The following is a 17028-nucleotide window of genomic DNA, read 5'->3' as shown; positions in this document are numbered from 1 at the left end:
TCTTACCATGTTCAGGATAAAGTTCACTCAGAATCCTTTGGGATTCCAGTTCCAGTTTATCTGTACTGGCGTGCAGGCAGTACCTCCAAACTCCTCCTTCCATGGAGCCTCCTGTGCAGCACCAAGGAGAGGAAATGGCCAGCAGGCAGGCAGTCTCTTCCACTTGGGCCACTCCACATTATTTTTGTGGTAATAGGCTCACATAGAATTTCATCTGAATTAAGATTCTAATTGAGGACAACCTTAAAGGATCTATATGCTTGCTGGGATTGGTGGCGTACCTTCAGTCCCAGCACTTGGGAGGTAGAGGTAGGTGGCTCGGTGTGAGTTCAGAGCTTCATAGCAAAACCTCATCTCAGAAAAAGAGGGTAGGGTGGAGAGAGGGGGAGAATGAGACATGCATATGTACCGCAGTGAGGCCTCCCACAAGCCACATGAAAAAGCTTGGAGGCCTAGCTTCTGGGGAAATTTTCCTAGCCTATAGAGGGTTACCTGCCCCAGACCAGGTAGCTGTAATCTAGATCATCAGTCACTTGAGATGAGGTACGGAGCTGGACTGGAGGTCTTCACAGACCTTCGACCACCATCAGTGAAGCATACTTCACTTAGATGCTTCACTTAGATGCTTAGTGTGATGGAGGTGAAGGTTCACAAACATGATCTAGATAAGCTTCATTCCAAAGAACGGTCTCTTGACCACTTGTGTGCAGTGTACAGTCTCAGCTCCACAAAGAGAAACTTCCATGCTATCTTATAGCAAGTTATGAAACCATGCACCAGAGCAAACATGACTAGAGATGGCTAGCATGCTAAGCAAGTAATTAAAGCCTAAAAAACTGTAAAATTACCCTGCTATCCAAAGCAATTGTCTACCTTGCTTCTAGTTTTAACTGGTTTTTCTAATGTCTATGTATTAAGACTGATTGATTACTTTAGTGCTAGAAAATTCTTATTAAACAAAACTGAGTATTTTTGTTTGATTTCATAGCCCCTTTTGCCTTTTGGGGCATGTTAAGATGTTGCAGTGTGGTGATGTAACTCCTAGCTCCTTTGTGGTTAGGTCCTTTTGGGTTTGGATGTGGTTGTTGGTGATGAGCAGCTTGTCCACTTACACCAGAGAGTTATTAAACGAGTCACTCTGCCTGACACTGTGGGTGTGCTGTTGGTCAGCTTCAGTGGATATGGTACTTGTCTCTTCATGCTTGTTTCTTCATCCTCAAGCTCCTTAAAGGTGTCTGAGCCTACATGATGGTATGTGTTCAGTGCTTGGCACTCATTAACTAGTCAGTAAATGGTAGCTGTTGTCATAATCATAAAATTCATTGTTGTTCAGCCACACAATTTGGAATATACCAGTATTTCCCAAAATGTAGTCTTCTAACCATTAGACTCATGAGCCATCCCATTATAAGGTGAGTCTTGATCCAGATACATTTGGGGGAACCTTTGTATGATTCACAGCATTCAAAGTAGACATAGTGCCCATGAGCATATTAATATGAAGTCTCTCAGAGTTCACAAAAGACATTGCACAGTGACCCTCACAACCTAATATGTTTGAGGACACTGACCAACTTTATTGTTATGTTTCAGGTCTTTAATCACGGGTACAAGTACTGGATCTGAGTTTCATGTTCGAGTGGGTAGCAGGCCTGGGACTTATTTTTGGATGAGCCTGTGCCCAAAAATGAACCGAGACAAGACAAAATCCCAATTCTCTTAAGAGAGGGAAAGACATAGAACAACACTTTGTCCTCCTAGACATAAGGGCCTACAACCTTCCTACTCCCTTGGGAGAACTGCCACTCTCTAGGGCCTCATTAATTGCCATCTTTGCCCAAGGAGATGCTGGTGCTCTTCCAACCACACTCACTGGCTTATTCCTCTCTGATTGTCACACTTCTTTCAACCTCTCCTCTGCACCTGACTCCTGGTTTAGAGATGGCAGCGGTTGGTAGCACCTCTGTGAGGGGCTATGTGGTGGGATTCTTGAGTACAGACCATACCCAGAAGTCAGGAGAGAAGCTGTGCAGAGAAAGTGTTGGTGGGGCAGTTCTTGGGCCATATGTCTGTAGGGACAGCATGGGCTCTAGATTCTGCCTTCTCTCCCCTCACTCTGGTGCATTTCAGATTGGGAAGCTGCGCAGTGAGCTGGAGATGGTGAGTGGAAATGTTCGAGTGATGTCGGAGATGCTGACAGAGCTGGTACCCACCCAGATAGAGCCTGCAGACCTGGAACTACTGCAGGTGAGCAAAGAGCCTGCCTCCAGGTTCAGCCCCACCCAGGTGACCCTGTGTATATGCATACCTGTTTCTTCCCTGCCCACATGGCACTCTTTTGGTTTTGCTGGGAACTCTGAGGCAATAGAAAATATTACAAAGAGGAGCCTTGGATTTTCATCATATGGGAAATAAGATCTTAATTCTGCTGCTTTCTGACTTGAACAAACTAGCCCCTCATTTTCTCCATCTATGTGACTGCTTTGCTACAAGTGGGACATGGGAATTAAATGAGATAGTATGTGTGAACCAACTAGTCCTACACCCAGTACTGATAGCATGAGCAGCACTGGGAAAAGCTGGAAGGGCTGATTTCTACCTTTCACAGTATTTGAGGGAGCAAGCAGGAGGAACAGAGTAATATGGGCTTTGAGAGAGTGAATATCTGGTCTTGAGGATCTGAGGCAGGTGGGAAATACTGAATTTTGCTCCTGACTGTCGATGACATTCACTTGATCCTATTCTCATATGGGGTGCAGTACCGGAGTGAAGGGAGCTAGGCAGCCTTCCTGTGGAGGATATTCAGGGAGAAGATAAGAAAGTTGGAAAGTGCCAAAGCTTAGGAATCTCCAGAATGCATGGAGGGCAGGATGTGTGTGCAGAATGCTCAGTGGGCTGTTCATGCATCGCTCTCCCACAAGCCCCCAGAGAGCAGTTTAGGGCAAGGTCTTTATGCCCCTGTGACTGCTCCGAGATCCTCATACTTGGTGGGGGCAGGGGTGGGGTAAAATAGAAGTATCTTAACTGAGTAGACTCTGGAGTGTGGAACTAGATGAAGAAAGGGAATTCACTAAGGGTTGTTGTTAATTTTATTTGTCCCAAGCCAAGTTCACGTGGATATGTGCAGTCTGGGATACTCAGAAGACTGTAACCAACTGGCAGGGTGACCCAGAGTCAGTGCCCACATGATGGGCACTCTGCATGTGTCAAACTCTATGTAGGTACCTGGTACACAGTCACTCATAGCCCTAACTACACCCTTTCTCCAGATCAGGAAACCAAAGCAAAGAGAGGTCTTGTAACATGTCTAGGGCATATGGCTGATAGGTAGCAAAGCTAGGATTCATTTTTTGAAGCAACAGCTTCAAGCTGTGTTCTTCTGCTGTCCAGAGGGGCCCAATAGGAAACAAACTAATTCTCAGGTGTGCTTCATCATGGGAGACACAGAAAGGGAGCCCAGGGATGTTGGAAGTCACCCTGAGCAGATAAAGAAACACTACGCCTGACCTAGGAGTGGGTGGGGAACAAGGCCCACAGGAAGCCAAAGATTAGTGCAGAGCCTCATCTTTGATCCCCACAAGAGAAAGTGTGCTGGCATGTGACCATGGTCCATAGCCTAGTGACAGGTACTGGGTAAGAAGTGACCAGTCTTACCAGTTGCCTATAGACCAAAGGAGGTTTTATTTTTTTTTTTTTAATTTTTGAATCAAGGTCTCATTATGCAGCCAAAGCTAGTCTTGAGCATTCTATCCCCCTGCCTCAGCCACTTACTGCCAGTGTTACAGGTGCATAGCATCATACCCAGCCTCTTAATATTTTTCCTTTTCCAAAACAAGTTTAACTGTGATTTAAAACCAGTCAGTAACATGATAACTAAATGCCAGGATCCAGAAACAGAAAAAAAGATAGCAGAAAAGGTGGTAAAAACATGACCATGTAGTTTAGTTAATACCAGTGTTAATGTCTTAGTCTGGATAAATGTTAAACTGGGTAAAGGCACAGGGAACTCTGAGCCATCATTGCAGCTCTTCAATAAATCTGAAAAATTATCCCAAAACAGGTTTATCAAAAGGAAAAAAGCCAGTTAATGAGAATAATGAGGCAAAAACTCAAAATCAGGATATGTGGGGGTAACAGTCAAAGATGTTACAACTTGTTCCCATCCCTAACCCCCATTCTCAGACCTGTCACAGCCGTCATCCTTCCCATCCTCCTTTGTTTTTCCCTTTTGTGAGCATCTGCGTGTATGGTGTGTGTAAGAGTGAAGACATGCGAACACCACGGCATGCATATAGAAGTCAGAGAACAACGTTAGGGAGCCGGTCCTCTCCTTCCACTCTGCCTGAGACAATGTCTCTCTTGTGCTGCTTCACCACATGTGCCAGACTAGCTGGTCCAGGAAGCAAATGTGGTATCAGAAACTTGACTCTTCAGTCTGCATGCAGTCCCTTTAAGCCAGCAGAATCTCTAACATGATGAGTTCCTGCACTTTAAATGTTAGCGTGAACCCTAACAGTCCCAGCTACTCCAGAAACTGTGGATCACTTGAAGCCAAGAGCTCCAGATCAGCCTAGGCAGCATAGTAAGACCCCCATCTCCCAATTAAATAATGTAATTACAATTGAGCACCCTGAGAAGTGATCTTGAAAACAGGGTTGTAGAGCCCCCAAACCTACTTTGTGGTGCCTTGAAGACCCTTCCTCCACAACAGGCCCAGATGAAGTACTATCCATGAAGGATAGCCTTGTCCTGCCACGTGGCCTGAATGTCCCACTTCTCCACACAGGAACTCAACCGCACTTGCCGTGCCATGCAGCAGCGGGTCCTGGAGCTCATTCCACGCATCTCTAATGAGCAACTGACTGAGGAACTGCTCATGGTCAATGACAACCTCAACAACGTGTTTCTGCGTCATGAACGGTAGTCCCATTCCACCCTGGGCCCTGGCCTTGGCTTCTCCACAGTCATTTTCCCTGTGCCTTCTTCAGACACCAGCAGGGGCACATGCCTCTAGCTCCCGGCCCGTCACTGAGATGCTTGGGTAGTGAGGAGTCATGAAAGAAGGTGGCAGAGCACTCTGCTTCCCTGGGAACAGGGTTTATTATCTATCCACATCTCACTCTGTGTGCCTCTTTTCTATCTTTCCCCACTTGCTGTGTGATTTGCAGTCAGTTGAGAGAGGCTGGGCCCCTGAGAGCAACAATGGGCCAGCTTCTCCTATTTATTAGCCCAGTAGAATGCAAGACCTCCTCCTTGCCATCTTGAGGTACATTGTGTGGTAGACCCCCGATACCCTATCATCAGGCCTCTAATTCATCAGTCTGTTCCAGTGCCAACCACTGCTACTTAGTTTCTCAACTAAGTCATCACCTTAGCTGGCAGGCAGGTAGGTACCCAGAGACATTATACTAGACCAGAAGATGAATTCAGAAGTGATGTCCTTTACACCAGGCCACAACTCCAGTAGGATGCACAGGATCTTCTCCATCCACCTCCTCAGTCCCTTGATGGTCAGGGCTAGATCCTCCCTAGTGTAGAGCAGGTAGCTGAGTCAGTTGACAAAACAACACATTTCTCTTCTTGCTAGTGTCTCTTTCTTTCCTCTGTGTTTTTGTCAACTTGTTTCTTGCTGACAATTACAGGGTGGCTCTCTAACTGAAAATATAACTCCCAGCCCTTGAGCAAGTAAAAGAGGGGCTCAACTAGTGGTGATGTGGGAACCACAATTATGCACTGGATCTATTAGGGAGGACCGTGTATCTCATCACCCTGCTAGTGACCTGTGGTTTCAAACCCTCGTAGGGGTCCTCTGGGGACTGTGTCAGTTTGACATTTTGACAGGGGTCTTTTCTGTCTTGTAGGTTTGAACGGTTCCGAACAGGCCAGACAGCCAAGGTAAGAGGCATCTCCTAAGGGACTAGGTTGTGCTGTATTGATAGGAAGTGAGAGGAAAGTTCTCACCCTCTCCCTGAAGCTCTGCACAGGGTACTGGTACATTTTAGACTCATAGGGAAGTTTCTCCTGTCTTCTTTTTTTGTTAAGATTTATTTATTATGTATACAGTTTTCTGTCTGCATATATGCCTTCAGGCCAGAAGAGGGCACCATATCTCATTACAGATGGCTGTGAGCCACCATGTGGTTGCTGGGAGTTGAACTCAGGACCTCTGGAAGAGTAGCCAGTGCTCTTAAACTCTGAGCCACCTCTCCATCCCTCTTCTGACTTCTTATACCACTGCCCCTTTAAGGGAAATAAGGCTTTGCCACAACTAGCTGGTACCTCAGGCCTTCCCAGCCTCCCAGGGGTACAGCCAAACTAGAGCCCAAGTGGAGGGGGAGAAGCTCCCCAACTCCCATTCAGAGAAGCTGGGGCCTGGAGACATATCACTGCATCCAGAAAGGATCATCTCCCTTCTCTCAGACCTCCAGTGAAACTGAGTCAGCTGCCGACCTGATTGACATGGGTCCTGACCCCACAGCCACCAACAACCTCTCATCCCAACTGGCAGGAATGAGTAAGTATGTTGGGGGCTCCAGCCAAGGGTATGTTACAATGCATATGTAGCCTCAAAGTTCTGGGGGTGCCTTCCTGTACTCCCAACAGCAATGCATTGGTCCAGGTCTCACTTTGCTTAGATCCCAACCCAAATCTTACTGCAGGGTTGAGCACTTGAGACAAAATTTGTGAGAATGCCTTGGTAGTACCAAGGCTCCGAAGCCCCTTGGGTCTAATAAATCCCACTGTGCTCTGACCATACCTCTGCACTGATAGCTTCCCCACCCTACCCCCACCTATACAACCTGAGGGCACTGGGAAAGTCTGCTGCTCAGCTTCAGTAATCAGTTCCTACTTAAAGGAGTGGGCTCATTTTTCAAGGTTGGGAGGGTAGAACAAGACACTGCCAGAAACAAGCTTCCAGCAGGGCTGAGCCAGAAGGCACTCTGTGTTTTGGTGGTACTTGGGGGTAGAACCCAGGACCTTTCACACACTAGACAAGCATTCGGCCTCTGAGCTATGCTCCCAGCTCATTTATTGATTTCTTTTGGTGTTTTAATGTTTTGAAAAGAGTGGATAGTTTTAGGTTTTTTGATTTTTATGGTTTTGGATCTGTTTGTTTGTTTGTTTGTTTGTTTTTCAAGACATATTTCTCTGTGTAGCTTTACCTGTCCTAGAACTCACTCTGTAGACCAAACTGGTCTCAGACTCACAGAGATCCACCTACCTCTCCCTCCCAAGTGCTGGGATTAAAGGTGAGCAGCACCACCACTGGCTTGATCCATGTTGTTAAAAATGCTTAGTAACCCGTCTAGGTTGGCCTTAAACTTTCTCCATCCTCCTGCCTTAGTTCTGTAAATGCTGAGATTACAGGTGAGTGCACCTGACTATACTCTTGATAAATATGAACAGTTACCATCCTGATCTTTTTGTTGTTATTTGGGGTTTTTCACCCTTTGGTGTTTTGTTTTATACAGTGCATTGCTGGGGATAAAGCCTAAAGCCTCAAGTATGCCAAGCAAATGCTTTACCACTGAACTGTATCCCAACCTCACAAAGTTCCCCGAGCTGTCCTAGAACATGCTTTGTAACCCAGGCTAACCTCAGCCTCCCCTAGACCTAGGATTACAGGCCTGCACCACCAGGTCTGCTTAAGATTGGGTGTAATGTTGACTGCCTACTCCATGCCAAGCCCTAAGAATCCATTCATCTCCCACTTTGAATAACTGGCACTATTCTTGTAAAAAGTCAGATCTCATCACTGTCCTGCTGCCAGCCTCTTCCACTAGTGCAGTGGTGATCCCCAACCATACAATTATTTCATTGCTACTTTATAACTATAATTTTACTACTGGTATGAATCGTAATATAAGTATCTGATACGCAACCCCTGTGAAAGTGTTATTCAACCTCCCAAGGCGTCGTAACCCACAGGTTGAGAACTGCTGCTCTAGCAGGTGTTTTTCCTGTTCTCTAATCCTCACCACAGCCAGGAGAAGGTGATTGTGTGACCACCTTAGAGATGAGTATACTCAACAGAAAGGAAGCCCTGATGCTCCTCCAGCAGACAGCCCTAGACCCTGATGGGACATGGGAAAAACAGGTGGATATCTTACCCGGCCTTTCTGTCTCTGCAGACCTTGGCTCCAGCAGTGTGAGAGCTGGCCTACAATCTCTGGAGACCTCAGGTCGCCTGGAAGATGACTTTGACATGTTTGCTCTGACTCGGGGTAGCTCGCTGGCTGACCAAAGGAAAGGGTAAGTTTTCTGTTCCGTCCTGCTCTCCTGCAGATGGGGCTCTCCATTGGAGAGAGCATCACTCAGGATCTCTGAGTCTGGATTGGAAGTAGGCAGGCATAAGGAAAGACACACAGTCCCTAAATTCAGTCCAGCTTGGCCTGGAGAGCACTGTGGTCCACAGACAGGAAGGGATGTGCAGGGAAGAAATGTCAGCATCTGACCAGAACCAGAACCAGAGCTGACCATAAGCCACAGGACAGCACCATGTTGGGAGCCTTTGGCCATTTGTTCAAAATATTATGTCTGGCTGGCCCACTGTGTTATGTAATGTGTAGCCAGTCCCAAACCCCCATGGGCAAAGAAGGCACCTAACAAAGCCTTAGGGACTTCCAGGTCTTAACTATTGTCCCATAGCCACCCTCATCCCCAGAGAAGGTATGTCTTTTCCTATGGCTATCGATAGGAGCCATGTCGTCAGTCAGAGCCTGTAATGGAGTAGTTCTCCAAAGGCCACTCCCTGCTTTGGCTGATCTTGTACTTTCTCCGCATGTGGCTTGTTGAAGGAAATAGGTTTGCTACTATTTTCTTATCCCTTTGCTTACGACCTTGACTGAGCTATGGGCAGCTATGGGTCTTACAACCAAGGAAAGTTCTAGAAGCCTCCTAGTTGCTCCCATATGGCTCCTTAGTGACTATTCTGTCATTAGGAAATTTGAAATTTGAAAGAGGAATCCCTGTGTACACTACAGATCCAGATACAATCTAATAGTCTGCAGCCAGCAGGTCCATACTATGCCGAGCCCAAGAGGCTCTGGGACTAGCAGCTTACTATTGCCATGGAGTTAAGGATGCTGCAGAAGCTGCTATGCAGATGAAAGCTAATGAGTCTCGTGGGACATGCACTCAAGAGTGTGGCCTGTCCACGTAGACTCAAGTGTACAAAAACGACTGAGCACACTGGAGAGTGCCTGGTGCTGAATTGGTTTGCCAGCATGGCTGGAATGCACTGTTGCACCATCATCCCTCCACAGGGAAGGCACAAATGCAGCCTGCCCTGTGGGGCAGAGTCTTTATGTAGTAGGGTGCATGGCCATTGTGTGGTACCGTGCTTGACTGATGGGGCAGGTAGCTCTCAGAGGACTCAAGGCCAGACAGGGGTTTAGGAAGTGGTTTAGGTTCTAGAAACAGCACGTGCAAAGGCTTGAGGCAAGGTGAGAAAGCTGAGCTCTGGCCCTTCACTGGGCACACATATGAGAAAGGGAGCAGATACTTAGAGGACCTCATGTTGGCATGAGGACAACAGGGGCAGGGGAAGCATTTCCTAGCAGATTTGCATCTCTGCAGCTCCCATTGACTAGCATAGCCATTCTGTACCCTCTTAGGCCTTTGTTTTACCTGTACCCCTCACTGTGCTTGGTCCCCACCCTATAGAATGTACCCACAGACACAGAACTGGGCCCTAGCTATGAGGTTCTCTTTGTTCTCTTGACTGGCTAGCCCACCTTCATGCTGTGATAGATCCTCTCATGTGGTCACCTGGATGACCTTTTCTCCCAAATAGTTTCCTTGCTGTCCTGACCTTTCTCCCACTCCAGGGTGACCTCTTACTCCCCTGGGGCTGTACTTCAGACACACCACACAACATACTCCTTCCCTGTCCTCATGTCCCAGCAGCCAGGTGCCAACCCCATCCCTCCCAGCCCTAGCCTTCCACCTGCCTGCCTGGCTGACCTCCCTTTGGGGACATGTAGAAGATCTGTAACACATTCATCAGAGAGGTAGGGAGCCTTCCTGATGGCAAGCCAATGTCAGATAGTCACACTCATTTTGACAGTAGAAGGGATGCCTCCATTCAATTAGACCCTTAAACAGAACTAAGTTGATGAAATTCAGATGGGAACTGCTCAAAAATGAACCTATGAAAATTCTCACCAGGCAGTGGTCCCACACACCTTTAATTCCAGCACTCAGGAGGCAGAGACAGACAGATCTCTGTGAACTCAAAGTCAGCCTGGTAGATGGAGGTAGTTCTAGGACAGGCTCCAAAGGCCCCAAAGCTATAGAGAAACCCTGTCTCAAAAAAACAAAAAAGAAAAAAGAAAAGAAAAAAATTCTCCATAGACATTGAGTCAGAATCTATTTCCTAGTCCCTCAACTTGGCCCAGTGTGGTCATAGCCATGTGTGATTTTGTTCCTGGTGTTTGGTCACATGCCATCCCTAGATTCTCATTCTTGGCTGATGCACATCATTATGGGGCACATATCTGAGCATAACCCCAATAGCAGAAAACGGAGCCCCTTCTTCCCAGGCTTGAAGAGGAGCCTCAGGTCAGGCCATCCTATGACCTGAGGCTTGCCTGTCAGCCCCAGTGTGGTCAGGTAGCATCTGATATCATGCTGCTCTGTATTTCAGGGTCAAATATGAAGCCCCCCAAACCACAGATGGCCTGGCTGGGGCCCTGGATGCCCGGCAGCAAAACACTGGAGCAGTAAGTACAAAAAAAGTCCTGTTCTACCCATAGCCTTCCAAAAGGAAGGGACTATGGGCCCACTACGAGCTCAGCACTGGATTGGCACAGCCCTTTCCCATTTGGCTCTCAGTTTTTTTTTTTTTGTTTGTTTGTTTTGTTTTGTTTTGTTTTCCCCAGTTGAGAGCCAAGGAGGCACTCACCCAGCAAGGATTCAAACACAATCCTGCCTCAGGAACTCGTGTCCAGTGTGGTCCTAGTTCACATCCTACTTCATCCCTACCAACTTGGGTCATCAGGCAATCAACCCACTATCCCTGTTTCATCTTCTTTCCCTGGAACTTTTAACAGCAGTAGTTGTTCAGAGCAGCCTGTGAGAAAACAGCATCCTGTCACTAACAGGAGCATGGGCAGAGGGGAATAAAATGGAGTCCCTAGAACAAGAGGCACAATTCCCAGGCACTCATTTTTTGTTTGTTTGTTTGTTTGTTTGTTTGTTTGAGACAGGATTTCTCTTTGTAGCTTTGGAGCCTGTCCTGGAACTCACAGTGATCCACCTGCCTCTGCCTCCCAAGTGCTGAGATTAAAGGTGTGCACTAGCACCACCCAGGCTCCCAGGTACTCTTTTAAGTTCAGTTAATTTCTTGGCTGTGTGTTGAGTGGAAGCCACATGCCCAGACTGAGAATTCTGTGGCCACCCTTCCCAGTGACAAGATTTCCAAGTATAATCTATAGTGAGCCAAGTCACTGGGAGGGTGGGGTAGCGATAAACAGCACACCCCACTTAGGAGGTAGGGGAGGGCCAGGAGGTCACAAAGGAGGAGTGTGGCAGGTGGACTCTGAGGCCAAGTGGGCCTGAGAAGTGGAAAAAGAGGTCTAAGGGATGGGTAGGACCGTGGACATTGTGAGATAAAAAGCCATTTGAAAGTCTTGGGCACAGGAGGGACCTCACTCAACTCCAGAAGGAAACCAGAGCTCCATTAGGAGGTCCTGCTCAGATGGAGCAGATCTGGTGACTCCCAGGAACTCTCCATCTGCACTCCTGTGCCTCCTAGCTCCTTGCTTGGGGTCCATTTCAAGTCAGAGTAGAAGAGGCACAGAACACTGAGGCAGGCAGGCTTAATGGAGTCTAAGGGCCACAGCTGGGTAGAACAGAGCACACCTGCACTGGGCCTCAGTGCCTATCCATGCTTTTGAGCCATCACCTCTTGAGCCTATGCTCTATATGCTTGGCCTTATATTAAGCCCTCACGTTCCCCTCGTAGGAATCAGCACATAGTCCACTCCTGCTGCCACCCAGAAATGGGGGCATCTTCCAGGACAACCAACCACCACAGGCATGACCAGTGTTGTATTTCCAGACTCCCACAGCACCTTGCTGTAGCCCACAGTAAGAAATACATGAACAGCCCCACTCACTGAGAAGCATGACATTCATTTATGCCCTCTCCTCTTTACTTGGGCAGCTTTCTGTTTTGAAGACCAAGCCAGCACCCACTCCCAGGCAGTCAGTCAAGGCCACATAATTCACTGACTACCTGGATGTGATTCAAGACTGAAGTCCAAACTGAAGCGGTAGGCAGTGCCTTTGTCCAAGACTCAGCAGAACTCACAACTTGTGTGGTGTACATTGTTGCACAAAGGGCCAGATCCTCTTCCTTCTCTTCCTGAGATGCAGCAGTGGCCTAGGCCTACACTGGTCTGTGTAGAGTGGACAGGGAGGTCAGTGAATAATGGACCAGAGTCCCTCCACCCCTTACCTGTTCTGGGGCCTAGAAGGCTTCCTGTTTACTGTTGGTCACTATGAAAGCGGTGGGAAAAGCAATTTTTCTGAAACTTGGATGCCCCTCAGAAGCCCTTGGCCAGTCCTAATCTGGCTTCAGTTTAGAGTGTGCACGCCAACCTTTGGAATTCAGTGGGAATGGCAAGGAGTTACTGTTTTTTATTTGTTCTTCACATTAACCCAGTCTGGAAGTTCTGGGTTCCTACCATCGTGGTTCTCCCATTAGTGAGACACACTGTGTAGCTTCCTTTATCCCTTGTCTCTCTGCTGCCATACCAGTGTATGCACACACCTACACACACAGTCACATGTGTACACATGAACATCTAGATGGAAGTGGCTACCAGCCCGCCACTGGCCCTGAACTTAATGCTACTGCCCACCACCATGGTGAGGCTTTTTGCCTGGGTTGAGAGGTGATCGTGTAAAGAACCTACATGAATTGTCAGGCCACAGAATTGGTACTAGTGAGCATGACCCTAGGCAGCCCCAAGAGAGGAGGGCTAAGGCTCCAATTTAACTACTCCTTCCTCTAACAGTCAAAGGGCAACACTTAGCTGGGCAGGCCTGGCCTGCCAAGAGCACCTGCTGCTGGAAAGTTGCCCCCGCCTCTTCCCTGCACTAGGTGATAAGCTTGGCCCCTAAACTGGTTTGATCAGAAACTCTAACTCTCCTCTGTCCAAAAGCAGCCAAATGGGAACTTGGAGTTTCCAGCCTTTCTCTGTATGGGCTCTCTGCCTGCCTTACCTCCTCCTGACAGCACTCTGAATGGTGGTCATGTTGTCAGGAAGACAAGTACCAGAACATTGTGTAAGATGCCAGGAGTCACTCCAGGGGCCATAACAGACCATGCTGTGCTCGTGACCTCCAACCAGATAGACACTGTGGAAACTATTAACAGTGGAAGACCCCAGCCCCTGTTCCCTTTAGGAGCCATCATGTGTTGGGCCCAGAGTCAATTGTGCCCATCTAGAAAGCTGAGACCACGAGCCTGGCCTTTCTGAAGCACTCAGCGCCTCCTTCCTCTTGGATCCTACTGTTTCTGCTTCTCCCATTAACTGACTGGGCCTCCCTGGCAGTGCTCTGAACACTTGTGATCAGGGTTGTCTTTGTCCTGGATCATGGCATAAAACCTGTCTCCAGTTGGAATACCTCCCCACACTTCCCATTGTCGGGACCAGACATGCATTCTCTTCTATTTGCCTTTTGCCTACTCCGGCTGTTGGGAGCACAGTCCCTCCTTACTCTTCTGCATCTGTACTCCTTAACCCACAGCCTGGCACCACTGCAGAGTGGTCTTAAATAGCTGGAACAGGTAATTCTAGGATATATACCCCAGCAGGAGATGGAGGAAACTCAGATCCAGGTGGGGAAGTGAATTCCAAGGACTATTCAGCTTCCTTCTCAGCACCCAGACTACTGCTCCTCCTTGCCTCACTCCTACCTTCCTTCCAGATCCCCGCCACCCAGGCCCGCATCATGGAGGACATTGAACAGTGGCTGTCCACAGATGTGGTAAGTTGGGGTTCCCCTCTTGCCTACCAAGCAAAGATCCATTTGTCTTATAGAGGGGCCTGGTGAATGACTAGTAAAGAGAGGTAAGTATTAATATCTTCATCTGGTTAGCCACCATCCTCTCCCAGGCAACAGCCTCCCTGTCCCAGATCACACCTCAGTGTGTCGCTGTGTGTCTCAGCCATCATTCAGGAGATGGCATTGGTTATAGACCAAGAGGGATACTAAGCTGTGTACCTACAGTAGCCCCTAGAGACCTAAATCCACTCAGAGGGAGGCATCATTCTCACCCCATTTCATATCAAAAAGGCTGATAACTACAAGGGACCCAGCTCCTGGCTACCACTTTATAAAGGGACCAGAAGGCACAAGTCCTGAGTTGGCAACAAGGTTTTCCCCCAGCTTCCACCACCACTTCTGTGGACACTAACGACCCAGTGACAGCTTGGGCACTTCCCTTCCAAGGGCCGCTGCCCATAAGCAGCAAGACTTTGATTCTAACCAAATCAGATCAAGGACTAGGCAAGATTCAGGCCCTGCTCACTGAGCAGAAGCCTCATTGCACCCCATGCCCCGCATGTTCAGGTGGTTAATGGGCTGTAGCTCACCTCCAGCAGACATGGGCACAGCTTTAGCTCAAACAGCCCCAGTGGGGGCTGACCTTCCATCCATGGAGCTAGACAGACCCTGTCTCTGGATCCTGGAGGAAAGGAATGTGCTGCTGGGTACCACACCAGGGCTTGACTATCTGTGTTTAGCTTCCAGTATCCACCAGCTTAGCCTCGGCTGCAGGTTCTTCTTTCTTTCTTTTTCCTTCATTTGTTTTTGTTTTTGTTTTGATACAGGGTCTCTCTATGTAGTACTGGCTATCCTGGAACTAGCTCTGTAGACCAGGCTGGCCTTGAACTCTCAGAGATCCTCCTGCCTCCACCTCCCAAGTGCTGGGTTTAAAGACATGTGCCACTACACATAGCCATTTTTCCTGTTTCTTAACATAAAAAGATTTAATTTTTTAAGATTTATTTATTTTTATATGTATGAATGTTTTACCTTAATATACGTATGTATATGCATTACATGCATACCTGGTACCTGAACAGGTCAAAGAGGGCATCAGATCCGTGGAACTAGAGTTACAATTGATTGTGAGCTGCCATTTGGGTGCTGGGAACAAAATCTGGGTCTTCTACAATAGCAAAAAGTGCTCTTAACCACTGGGCTATCTCTCCAGCCCTAATTTTATGTTTTAAGTGTGTGTGTGTGTGTGTGTGTGTGTGTGTGTGTGTGTGTGTGTGTATTCATGTGAGTGCAGTGCCTGCAGAAGTCAAAAGAGGTCATTGGTTCCCCTGAACCTGGTGTTATAGGCTGTTATATGTGTGCTAAGAAGTGAACTCAGGTCATCTGTAGGAATAGTGTGAGCGTTCAGCTGCTAAAACCCAGCCTCCCTGTTTCAAAGGAGAATAAAGTCATGGTTCATTGAAATTAGGACACCTAGAGCCCTGATGCTCAGGTCCTGACACCAAGGCTGGTGTTAACTTAAGTACAACACCGAGGCTGGTCCTTTGCCCACTGTGTGGCAGGTTATACATGCTCCCAGCAGTACTAACCTCTGTATCTTTCCGTCTGCATTCTCAGGGTAACAGTTCTGAGGATCCCTCTGGTGTCACCAGTGAAGGTAACAGACCACCCTATTTACCTACTCTTCCCCTGAAACTAATAGCCCTGTCCCTCCCCAGTTCTAGCCTACAAGCCTACTCTTTCTCACTAGAATTTGACAAATTCCTGGAAGAACGGGCCAAGGCTGCCGATCGACTGCCCAACCTGGCCAGCCCTTCAGCTGAGGGACCTCCGGGACCTTCTCCTGGCATAGCTCCTCGAAGGAAGACCCAGGAGAAGGATGATGACATGCTATTTGCCTTATGAATGTAGGGCCTGGCACCCTGCAGCCCAGGCCTGGCACTCTCATACCCACTGGGGCCCCTCCCTCCTTCCCTTGGTGTTAAGGCTGCTTGGGGGTGTTACCCCCCCTTCTTTCCTCCTGGAGCCTGGGCAGCAGTGGAATGAACTGGGGGAACAGGTCAGCCCTCCACTGGGATCCTGACTAGTCATGCCTCCTCCATCCTCCTGCCCACTCTGACTTTGCTGAGACCTGGAGCCCCAGACAAGCTGACCTGATTGTCCTGGTGTGAGACTGCTTCCATGAAATCCCCCTGGCTCCTTCCCCAAGGAAGCTCATGGGAGCCCTCCAGAATCCACACTTCCAGTCTAGGTGATAGAGGAGGTGTTACTACAGCCTCTCCCATCCCTGTACCAGCAGAGCAGGGCCTGAAGAAGGCCTTGACTGCCTGTTGGGGTGGACTGTGGTGGCCCTTGCTGAGCTACCCACTGTCCAGGTACGAAACTGCACCCAGTGAGGCAAGACCTCACCAGTCCAGGTGTCAAGATGCGACCTTGGGGATTCTGGGTATCCAGAGCCCCCCAGTTCCTCCACTGCCTTTCCCCCATCTTTGCTCTGTTCCTCCAGCAGGGCTCCACCCACCTGAGGCTCATCTGTTGGTTGGTCCTCAGGTACAGACAGGAAGAGGTGCCTTTTGTGTCCTCAAATAAAAGTAGAAAGCCACCTGCTGGCGTGATCTGCTTCTGGCAGGAAGCATTTTGATGAGCAGGGCCTACTTTGAGCCATCTGAGAGGTGGGCATCTATAGATGTAGTGTGGTCTGGAGACCACACTCACGGCACAGCAGGGTGGAGTGCACAGCCATACTCACAGATACAACCCCTGTTTCACCACACAAATCCAGCCTCCATCTGCTCTGCACAGGACAGCATCAGCCTCTTTGGGTTCTTTCACACACTACTACCCCCATGCTTCTGCCCATCCTATGACAGTGGCACATTGGTCAAGAGAAGAAGCCTAGTATTGGTAGACAGTGTTAGCATGTTGGGGTAGCAGGCCACAGGGAGGACACTGGTGCCGGCCATGGCCCAGGTACTTTGCATTGTCTGCATGCTGGTGACTAGAACTCAT

General features: G+C 48.4%; 1 protein-coding gene across 4 annotated transcripts in view; it reads left to right on the top strand.

Annotated features, from left to right (window-relative positions):
• Tom1 (target of myb1 membrane trafficking protein) overlaps positions 1–16621 on the top strand; it is a 35700-nt gene extending 19079 nt beyond the window's left edge. For all 4 annotated transcript variants that reach the window (XM_038312693.2, XM_038312697.2, XM_038312695.2 and 1 more), the window contains 9 exons: positions 2131–2247; positions 4787–4920; positions 5862–5895; positions 6421–6514; positions 8133–8253; positions 10649–10724; positions 13942–14001; positions 15637–15676; positions 15770–16621. In XM_038312693.2, the coding sequence (XP_038168621.1) occupies positions 2131–2247; positions 4787–4920; positions 5862–5895; positions 6421–6514; positions 8133–8253; positions 10649–10724; positions 13942–14001; positions 15637–15676; positions 15770–15924 (831 nt within the window). In that variant the 3' untranslated portion in view covers positions 15925–16621. The remainder of the gene's footprint in view (positions 1–2130; positions 2248–4786; positions 4921–5861; positions 5896–6420; positions 6515–8132; positions 8254–10648; positions 10725–13941; positions 14002–15636; positions 15677–15769) is intronic.
• Positions 16622–17028: the final 407 nt, after the last annotated feature.

Source organism: Arvicola amphibius, chromosome 15 (genome assembly GCF_903992535.2).
Source record: "Arvicola amphibius chromosome 15, mArvAmp1.2, whole genome shotgun sequence".
In the NCBI taxonomy this organism is placed as follows: domain Eukaryota; kingdom Metazoa; phylum Chordata; class Mammalia; order Rodentia; family Cricetidae; genus Arvicola; species Arvicola amphibius.
Note: the sequence above shows the minus strand (reverse complement) of the source record. Positions and strands in the feature narration are given on the sequence as shown.